Source organism: Hoplias malabaricus, chromosome X2, assembly GCF_029633855.1.
Source record: "Hoplias malabaricus isolate fHopMal1 chromosome X2, fHopMal1.hap1, whole genome shotgun sequence".
Lineage (NCBI taxonomy): Eukaryota > Metazoa > Chordata > Actinopteri > Characiformes > Erythrinidae > Hoplias > Hoplias malabaricus.
The window spans coordinates 8663489-8674622 of NC_089819.1; the positions used below are offsets into that span (position 1 = coordinate 8663489).

Consider the following 11134-nt stretch of genomic DNA (forward strand, 5'->3'; position numbering starts at 1 on the left):
GTGTAGCACAGCTCACTCTAATTGCTAATTTTCAGTAAATGTCTTGCATTTTATCCCTCATGAAGAACTTTTTGGTATTTGATACAAGCTCCTTATGGTTAATCAGCTGAAATATAAAGCATCTCATAGAGCTCCCACTGTAAAAATCATTTGTTCCCCTCCATATGCAAGATCTGCAAGACTTTTTTTTTTAATTCTGATTTGTCTTGTTGTTGTTTACCTGCAGTGTTCTCTGAGCTGTGGTGGTGGTGTAAAGTCCCGGGCGGTGAGATGTTTGACTGAACCCCAGGTGGCTTGTGACCCTGTGACCCGACCTCGCTCCACTACCTTCTGTAACCTCCAGAGCTGCTCGTCCATCCACAGGCCACGCCCCCAGCCTCAAAGCCCCACCCCCACAATCATAACACCCACTAGCAGACCCAAACGACGCCCCCACCCCCAAAGCCCCATACCTAGCATCCCAAGGCCCAACAGCAGCCACAAGCCCCGCCCCGACATTCCAAGGCCCACCTCTAATGGTCCCACCAACACCAATACTATTCCACAGGCTCAGACACACACAACAGCACCAGACTTGTTCCATGAAGACGATAAGGATTTCATTCTGGTGAAGAACAGTGGTACAGAGGACCCCCAACACACCACGGTAAATCTCATCACTGGAGTAGTTCATTAGACATCCCTTGCAATTGGCGAGTTCTGGTAAATGCTATTATAAGATTTGCTCAGTTTGTAACATCTTATCTCTGGAGCAGCTGCACATGAGTCTAAAGTTTGGGTTAGGGTTAGTAAGTGTGGGCTAGCCACAGTAGCCATTTTGTGGTTGATATATTGTCACAGAATTAATTGCAAACACTATTATTGTCATTTTAAGACAAGTATTTTATTATATAAAATGATATAATGATAATATAATAGCATGATAATGCAATTTCAACCCTTTAAAGAGCAATGAACATTTAACAAAAACATAGTTATTCAAAATATTCAGACATTTTGGATCTGTTTAAAAATAAACAAAAAATTATTAAAACATAAAATAAATCTGCTATTTTCAAACAAAACGTCATAACAGCCCTAGAGAGACATCGGCTGGCTAAAATATTGGTGACATTCATTCTTGTGTAAACAAAATTGCAGGTAAACACAAGGGCCAATATTGAAGTCAGCTAAAATGACTGAGGAAACAGATATTGTATGATAAATTAATAATTTAATTATTGTTACAGACCAACACATCATTATTATGAATATAACTAGATTTAGACTAGATTTATCACTAGTACACAATGTTTAATTTCTATAAATACTCTTATTTTATGTTCCAGACACCTCTCCCAGTCAGTGAGGAAGAGGAGGGCAGTGCTGGCACACAGTCAGCTGATGAAGGCTCTCGATATACTCCGGGTTACGACTATATCATGGAGGAAGACAACCGAAAGATTGTGTTTACTTCAAAAACACACATGTACACTTCTCTGACCACAACAAAACCAGCAAAAATACCACCATTCACACCCACACTGAAGACCACCACTCGGTCGCACAGCACTGCTGCAAATACACACACTCTTCTGAGCACAGAAACGCCACCAGACACACACACCAAGGTTACCATAGCGACACATGTAGACCATCCTCACAACAGCCATAGACATAAGACTTCAACAGTCCCTAAAACCACACCTGACTTACACTCACACACACATTCACACCCACGGAAGATCCTAAAGAAGACTCACACTCTCCGGAGCCCCAGCAACATCAAAAACACTCCAGGTCCCAGCGCTGCAGCCTTCTGGGTAGTGGGCAACTGGAGTGAGGTAAATTTGTTTACAGTGTATTAATATTTTACCAAAATGTAACCAGATGGATTAATCTTAACAAACCGGTGGGTTTTGGTGTTTATGATTCTTAGTAGAGTATTATCTATTTGTCTAAGAATAATAATAATCTCTGTATTTTAATAAGGCCTAAATCATGACAGATCTATGATTCATAGCAAATATGAGCTTAACTTTTGTGCCATAGCTTTCTCAACAATCTTGGACATGAAGAGAATTTTTGAATTTTGATTGTAATACTTTACAGAGATTCAGGATGTGTAGTCAGGATAAAACACTCAAGCGTTTTATTTATTTATTTATTTATTTTTGTAGTTTCACCAGAATAGAGTATACTACACTATATGATTCTTCAGGATTGTTGGGGTTGATATTTGTGTTTTTGGCTGTGTGTGTGTTTTAGTGCTCAGTGACCTGTGGTTTAGGGGCAGTTTGGCGGAGTGTTTCCTGTAGTTCTGGGCTGGACTCTGACTGCAGCAGTGTGAAGAAGCCTGATCCCGCACAGCACTGTAATATAAAACCCTGTGCTATCTGGCAAACGTCCAATTGGAGCAAAGTGAGGACACACACTAACCAGGTCACAGCTGAACTGCAAAAATGCAGTAGATACACTAGTTAGACGTTAGAGGGCGCCACAGAACTGCACATTTTCCAACATCTGGTTTAAATCAAACCTAAACTTCTGTTTCTTTTCTAATTAGGTTCATTGTGAAGTTATTGTGCTATTTTTAAAGGCTTCTTCCAAATATTAAGGAAAAATACCATACTGTTCTGGGAAAAGTGACTTGACTATGTGCTTTTCACACAATCTCGCAACACATATATAAGAACAAGGAACTCAGACCAACCATAAATGCCCAAAACACTAATCTAACCGTTTTAATTTATATATGTATAAATTATACAGTGATTCTTTAAAATTTGGCTAAAAACATGTCCCACTAAGAAAATGGCTAATTCTGTTGGAATTTAATAACATTTTTATGAAAAAAAAAGAATAATGGGGGTCCTTGGCGAATAAGGTTCTTTTGTAGGTTTTTATTAATTTAAGGATTATATGCTGAACTATTGCCTACTGAATCAGTTATCCTCGGATAGGAGACAATCATTTCAACTTTATTAAAAAACAAAAAGTAATAATTAAATGGAATAATATCTTTACCACATGAAAGAGTGCGTTGTAATATGTATTTAAAACTACAAACAGTGAGTTTTGAACAATATTTACTATTATTTTGTGGTTGCTCAAAATGTGTCCCACATATTCGTCACCACCGTCAGATATTTATAAAAAGCAATAAAATCTTCTAACTACAAGGTCAACTACATCACTGAGCACCCCATTTTCAAATCGTCAGCCCTAATGCATGTTTCAAGATGACTTAAGCTCCCGTAAGTTTGTTATTTTCTCTTAAACTTGTTTATATTTTAGGACACTGCTACTGTCACAACCATAAAATGTCAACACCGTTTCTTTTGTATAAAAAATATTTGATTAGATTATGACATAAATGTATACTTTTTAAGAAGATGTCTGAAGTAGCTAGCAACAGAGGGGAAACAAGATGGCTAATGTGAACAGCTCATGCATATCATGTGAAAGAGTAGTTTTTTTGTTACCACCATCAGACGTCACCAGGCTTAAAGTAAACATTGTATGATATTAGATCGTTTAAAGGAGTACACGTCAAACAGTATAAATAATGAACAAAAGTGAATATTCAACATTTAACAGCATGTGTACTAAGAATGCCAGATAATGGTTTAAAAACTCTAAATACATATTAGATCCAATAAATAAAAAATAATTAGCTTCTTGACGGTGTTGACAAAAATAAAGTAAATACGCCTATTTTATGATAAAAATACAAAATGAGGAGGTTGCACCAGTACATAGCTGAACAGCCAGGACCTTATTCTATAATGATATACATTTTTTAACTAATTTAACTAACTTTTTATTTTCAAAATTAAAACCTGTTTTATCCAAATTCTCAAGAATCAGTGTATAGTGACTGAATAATGAATGCAGAATAGAATTATAAGAATTGTTATTCAGTATCAACATCAAAATTCACGTTTGCCTTCGCTTAACCAGATGTGTGTGTGTGTGTGCGTGTGTGTGTGTATGCATATGTTCAGTGTCCAGAGGGTTGTGTTAAAGGTATGAAACAGCGTGATGTCCAGTGTGTTGACCCTCAGAGTGGACGTGCTCTGAGGCCGTTTCACTGCCAGGGCGTGTCTCCCCGACCCCCACAAACCCTGGCCTGCCGTACCCTGCCCTGTCTGCAATGGGAGACCTTACCCTGGGGATCGGTATTGAGCACTGCTTACTCATCCCAGTAAAACACACCTCACTTTACTAATGCAAAAGTAACTCCAGACTGGCACCTAGCACCAAGTTTAAAAAATGGTGATAGAGTACATACAATTACATGCTCATCTAATGTTTAAGTAGCAACTTAATCATAATGCAAACTTGTACTGTTCAATTATAGTTTTAATTCTGGTGACTTAAATTCACCGTGGGTTTCAGAAGAGCTCCAGAACAAAATATTCACAAACAACTCAATCTAAAAGAGGATCTCTCACTTGCATTCTTCAAAACTGTTATTTACCTGCTAGAAATGTATTTACTGTATATTTAATTAATATATTTTGCTCTCTCTCTCTCTCTCTCTCTCTCTCTCTCTCTCTACCTACCAGTGCTCTAAAAGCTGTGGTGAGGGAGTGATGCAAAGGTTGGTCTTCTGCCCACAGGACGGACATTGTAATGCTACACTCCAACCCAAGAGTAGTGCTCAGTGTAATCTTCAACCGTGTGTGACCTGGGACACTGAAACCTGGCTCAAGGTCAGGATCACAAACTTTTATTACAATGAGTTAAATGAGTGTAAACAGACCAATCAAATCAGGCAAATATGGCCAATAGTGCCCTTTTTTTTAGCAGTAACCTTCATATTAGTGTAGTGTGTAGTAGCGTAGTAATAGTTTGTGAAGGCTAGCAGGTAGCATTACGCTAACTGGTGGCTACTACCCCTCACACAGAGTTAGGATTATTAGCTTGAATTTTTTAAAGCATTTTTTTATGTCAAGCCACTCATGGAACTGGGGTTTTCTCACTCATTCACTGACTGACTCACTCATGAAATGTCCTTGTCCATACCTGCTTGTGTGTGTTTGTGTATCAGTGCTCTGTGAGCTGTGGTGGAGGTGTACAGAAGCGAGTTGTGAAGTGTGTGAATAAAGATTCAGGTGAAGAGGAGAACAGCAACTTGTGTCCAAAGAACAAAAAACCAGAGAGCGTCCAAAAGTGTGGTGTGGAGGAGTGCAGGACTGATCCAGGTACAGCTGTATAAAGCTTTATGAACTCTAATTTTAGTTCCATTTAGCGCAAGCTCTGAGTGTGTATTGTTCTCACAGTTATACACTGTAGAGTGGGGTTGGGATGTGAGGATTGCCCAAACATGGGGACGGCTGAAGTGTAGTGTTCGCAGCTGCGTAATGTGGGGGATAACACTACTGCATTCCACAGAGCAGACAATTCCCCTTTCTGGTAAATAAAGGTCAGTAAAGGCCTACTCTTTACCGGAAGTAGTTTCCTAAATTCAGCGGAAATTCATAGGGCTACTTTGCTTAGCACCACGACCCTGAAATGGAGAAGCGGAAAAGAAAATGTATGTATGTATGTATGTATGTATGTACTTTGCTTAGAAAAATCAAGCTTATTTTTTAACTCTACACACTGAATGGTATATAACTTTCAAAATCATTTATATATTATGAAATCATTATGAGTGTGGGCAGCACAGTGGCGCAACAGGTAGTGTTGTTGTCACAAAGGGGTCCTGGGGTTGTGGGCTTGAGTCTGCTCTGGGTGACTGTTTATGAGGAGTTTGGTGTGTTCTACTCATATCCGTGTGGTTTCCTCTGGGTGCTTTGGTTGCCTCCTATGGTCCCGTTGGTAGGTGGATTGGTGACTCAAAAGTGTCCATAGGTGGGAGTGTGTGTTGCCTTGCAATGGACTGGCAGCCCCTCCAGGGTGTGTTTCTGCCTTGCGCCCAGTGATTCTGGGTAGGCTCCAGACCCACAGAGACCCTGCACTGTATAAGCAGTTACAGACTATGATTGAACAAATGAATATATTCTTGTTATTAGTTACAATCAAATGGTATTGGTTGGAGCTCCATCACTCTAAAGAACACACTTATTTAGTGTTTTTTGGTATAATTCTAAACTTGTGTGTCACATGAAAAGTTTAAATAAAAAACACAAAAAAGAAATATGAATAATCTCTCCTTAAAAATCACCAGCACTGCTCTCCCCTCGATGTAGAATGGGCAGTCCTAAAAGTGGGTAATGCTTTTTTTTTTGTCAACAGCAGGCATGAAGGCATAATAATACAAATAATAACTATGATGCATAGTTAGTTGCGAGCAGAACTTCATAGATGCTTAATTCTTTTATTCTTTCATTCAAAGTTCAATCAAAAAAAGCAACTGCCTCAACTGAAAAAATCTAATTTAACATCAAATCAAATAAAGGTATTTTCCCACAAGCTTCTCAAGCCTGGCCTCTGCATTCTCTGCATTTTTGCTTTAATAGTTTCAGGCTTCTCCGTAAACCTCGGTATCCTGCATGTTCAAATAAATAATTGAAAAGTATAAATTCTTGGTTACAGAAACAACATTGAGGCAAAAAATATACGTATCTAGCCTGTGCTAGCCTTGGTAAGCTAACCTCTTGCTAGCCTGCTTTGCTATTCTTTACTATACTTTGCTATTCAGCTGTTTTGGTATCATATATTATTATTTTAGCCAAGATTATGCTTCAGTATATTTTTTACCAACAATAAGTCAGTTTTTTAGTTTAGAATATTCCCATTTCATTCAGATTAATTCCCATAATTACCCATAATTCCCATGGTAAAATTCACCACTTTGAAAATTCCCAGAATTTTGCAACCCAAGCAGTATTTATTACCCTGACCAATCACAAGGCTACCATAGCCATACCTCCTCTCTCGAGTCGAAGAGCCTGGTGAGCTAAACATTAGGAGCCATAGGGACTATGGGGAGGGAGGGAAAGGCATAAACAGAGCAAACAGAACACAAAACAATACAGAACGAATGAGCATGAATGGATTAAGTCTGAGTACAGCAGATAGTACCAACACTCGGTTGGCATGTTTAATGGCGTATCGGCATTGCAGTTGCACTTGGCCAGGGTGCAAAGCAGAATAGCAGCAGGTAAGGAAGGCCCATGCGCTCGGCAGTACAGGCGGAGATAGCGGCCACACTGGGCCGGCATATACAACAAAGTAGCAGCGGGGATAAAAGCCCCAGACACATTATAGACATTAGTCATTAGTATTGGGCCACGCCAACACCATTCTCAAAGAGCTCTCAGGAGAAAATTTTAGGCATTTTTGAGGTATTTTTTAAAAGATGTATCATATTTCTGTTTTGTGTTTTTCATTTAAAATTTGCTGAACATTTCACATAATGCCCAAGTTTGGAATTATACAAAAAACCACAAAATTTCGAAATGGGTTCCCAGGGGCTTTCAATCCCTCAAGACCGCTCTTGGCCTTAGGAATGGTGAATTTAGGCTCATGTGCAACTGCTCCACTGCCTCCCATTCTATTGGGTCAAAATTTTCTATATAGATTTTACATACTCTTCCCAGAATATCTGCAGCGTAAATTAGCTGAATTTACTCATGTTCACAAAAGATGTGGCATATTGCCTAATTCATATAACACAACAGCATGATTTTGGTATTGCTTGCATCCTAGATTTTAATAATTTTTTTATAATAATTTTATTGCTAACAGTCATGGCTAATGTGTATTTATGCACACAGGTTTTGGTGTGTGTAAGAGGAACAGTATGTCCAGTCGTTTTTGTGCAAAGCTGAAACTATTGGGACGGTGTGTTCTTCGCTCGATCCAAACACAGTGCTGCGTCACCTGCAGGACATAATCTGCCAGAGTCAAAGGTCACTGTCTACACCCAGAGCTAGGATACTGGGCTGCAATCAAGTACACACAAAAAAAAAACATATTAAGAACAAGGATGTTGTAGGATTTAAGTATATTTTAAACCATGGTGAATCAGAAAGTGGTGAAATGCTTCAGTGCTTCTGTTTCCATTTAACCACTCATCTTGAATCTTTAAATTTTTGATATTCTGGTTTATATCGGCTCATGGCCCAGAGATTCAAAACACAATAGCCAAAGAAAAAAGACATTAAGGAGAGCACAAATACATTAAGGTAGAACCTAATATCCTTAAGGACACCACATAACTAAAAGAACCAAGGAGGAACAAAGGAGAACACAGTAATACCAAGTGTATCCCAAATATGTTTGACAACATCCTATAAAATTTAAATGAAAACTAGGTACGTTTTGTTTTTTGTTTTCCTCCTGGGGCTTTCCCTGGTGTAATCATCATACAGCAATATACTGAAATCAGTAGGGAGGGGAGTGGGGGCGGGGGGACTAGTTTCTTATCGTCCTCCAAACATTACATAGTGTAGTTTCTGCAGTGCTGACCCTGGAGTAGTAGAGACAGAGGCTCTATTCTCCCTATTACAGGTCAGTAAAGCATCACAATGCTTCTGAAGCTGTAATTTTGAGTTTTGAAACACAAAGCAATTAAAGGGAAAGAAAGAGAACACAAATATATTAAAGGACAAAATGTTAATGTGAATATCAGTCTTAATGGTGTTTTGACCCTTGTCTTTAGCTTAGTGTGTTTTACTCTCTGGGCCCATGGAGAAAGCACGTCATTAACACCCTTCCAGATGTCCAATAATCCTGCCCTGATGTGCAGTACTCATCAGGAATCCCAGGACACATTACAGAAACATCAGTCAAAAAATATCAAATAAAACTGCCCTGTACTGACACAGTTAATGAGACGATGAGGTAAACATGTCTAATGATTGTGTTTTACTGCATGTGAATCTGTTGGGACTGAATACTGCGAGCACAGGGCTGTAACTGTGAATTTAAATATTCCATCTAAACCCAGGGTAAACACCAAGGTGCTTTAATGATGTCATATGTTTACGTTTAGGTGCTTTAAGAAAAAAAAAAAGACCAAATAGTAATGAGCGTGTATTGATAGTGTGATACGTGTATATTTAGGTTTGTTGATCTGAAAAATACTCTAAGCACAATCAGCTTTTCTTCAAAACCTCACATCTCATATAAGATCAATATAATCAATTATTCCATCCACGACACTTAAATGGCTTAAATGAACTGTTTTATGTTTGTGTGCGTGTGTGTTTAATTCTAAGCATGTGGTGCTGTTATGGCTCTAATGTCTGGAGCTCATTACACTGTTATATATTGTTGTAATATGTATTATTCTACTCATAGTTCTTATTTTACAAATTGTTGTGTTTAATCAGTGAGGTCTGTGTGTGTGTGTGTGTGTGCGTGTGTGTGTGTGTTTAATACTGAGGTTGAGGTGCCGGTCATCCCCTCACTCACCTAAAACAAGGATGAAATCTTATATACAGAGCTCCACTCCACTCTGTTTCTGTAATGCTGATAAATATGTTATTAAATGCTGTGATGAGAAGATGAAACTCTGGAATGTTGTATTTTTATTTATTGTAATACACAGGACTGCCCCTTTGATCAATAACTGTGAAATCACCAAAAAATAAAATAGGAAATAAGCAGAAAAGAGTGAAGTGTGGACACTATAACCGGCCATTAGTCTAGTTGAGCAGCCCACAATGTAATGTACATTATTAATATACCTTATCAATAGCACCCTTTAAACAACAGTGTAAAGGTGTGTACCACCCTCAAGTTTATATGACATATTTTACACAGTATTTTGTGTTGAGTTGGTTATGTACCATTACCAAATACTCACTAATGTAACTCATCTCACAGAATCTTATTTCATTCTGATTTAGACACAATAAATATGTTCAGGTGCTTTTACACTGTACTCTGTGGTCTCTGCACTGTTATGTGGTCACTGAGGCCAGCTGGCTTTTCAGCATTTTCAATTGTACTTTTAAAGTGAAATAAATTTAGAAATTGATGAAACACACTCTAGAAAAGTTGGAACAGTGGAATGTTTACCACTTTGTTTCATCACTTTTCCTTTTAATTACACTGTTTATAAATTTTGGAATTGCAATACTAATTGGTAATGTACCGCAATTGGAAATTTGCACATTTACGCTAGATACAAGACTTCAGCTGCTCAACAGCCCATGGCCACTGTTGCTTGAGTCTCCTTCATGATGCACAGGAGATGCAGACAGACCAGTGAAGCACATGAATTCTGTGTTGATGAAGCCATTTTGTTGTACCACATTGTCACTGTCTAATAAAAACATGTATCTCCCAAAATAGTTACTGTACAGGAGTAGGAAAAAAACTTAACTTTCAATGGATATCAATTAAAAAGATATTATTCCAAATGAAGCATTTCTATTGGTCCATTCATCATGAAATTGTAACACAGTATGAAGGACAGTTGCTGTGTTCAAGTTATGTAGTAAATGAACAACCAGCAAAAACAGCAATACATATTTTAATTGGACAGCGACAGACATACAGAATGAGGCCCAGCATTGTCTTAATGAAATAACCATCAACTTCCCAAAATGACATCTTAATAGCAGCATAAAACCTCTCTAAAAACATTTTAGACCATCTGAGATCAGCTAAGGCCCAGAGAACATATTAAAAATGTTTAATTCTTAATGTAGTGGGGGATAGTTTTATGTGACAATACTTTTTCCAAAGCACAGTTTCTCATGCCATGCCATCTGAGGGCTGAAAGGTGTTGCAAATTCTAATTTTTTTTATTATATTGCACTAATATTTTGGAGCATTCGATTATAACATTGAAAAGTATACCATGCTTTCTCAAATTCTGTTAAAAACAAAACCTGACATGGTTGTGTGGTACTTTAGTAAGGTAGCTGATAAAGTGATTGAGTTTTGTGTTCTCTTAGGTTGTCAGGTCACTTTAGTGAATGAGGGTAAGTTTGAGCTGAAATTCAGCCGTAAATCAGCACTGTCCTACATCCACACACTCAGGGTTTGATGCAGAGCCAATAACTCAGTCCCATTTCCACTGAGTGGCGTTATATAATCACGGTTACTGCATTTCAGCAACCAGAAACCCACATACCGTGTCAGAAGGACAACAGTCCGGACACAAAGACCACCTCCTTCTGCTGAGTGGCGATGAATAATGCATCCAACACTAGAATCACATTCACAAACTAGGGCAAAAAAAATA

The 11134-nt window shown here is 38.2% G+C and overlaps 1 protein-coding gene across 1 annotated transcript in view; it reads left to right on the forward strand.

Moving 5' to 3' along the window:
* The window catches only part of LOC136676757 (A disintegrin and metalloproteinase with thrombospondin motifs 12-like), a 29563-nt gene extending 20221 nt beyond the window's left edge, over positions 1-9342 (forward strand). Inside the window, exons 19-27 of the mRNA XM_066653965.1 lie at positions 227-413; positions 475-496; positions 556-646; positions 1329-1823; positions 2248-2400; positions 3987-4160; positions 4551-4697; positions 5036-5189; positions 7710-9342. Coding sequence (XP_066510062.1) covers positions 227-413; positions 475-496; positions 556-646; positions 1329-1823; positions 2248-2400; positions 3987-4160; positions 4551-4697; positions 5036-5189; positions 7710-7828 — 1542 coding nt within the window. The 3' untranslated portion in view covers positions 7829-9342. The remainder of the gene's footprint in view (positions 1-226; positions 414-474; positions 497-555; positions 647-1328; positions 1824-2247; positions 2401-3986; positions 4161-4550; positions 4698-5035; positions 5190-7709) is intronic.
* The last annotated feature ends 1792 nt before the right edge of the window (positions 9343-11134 follow it).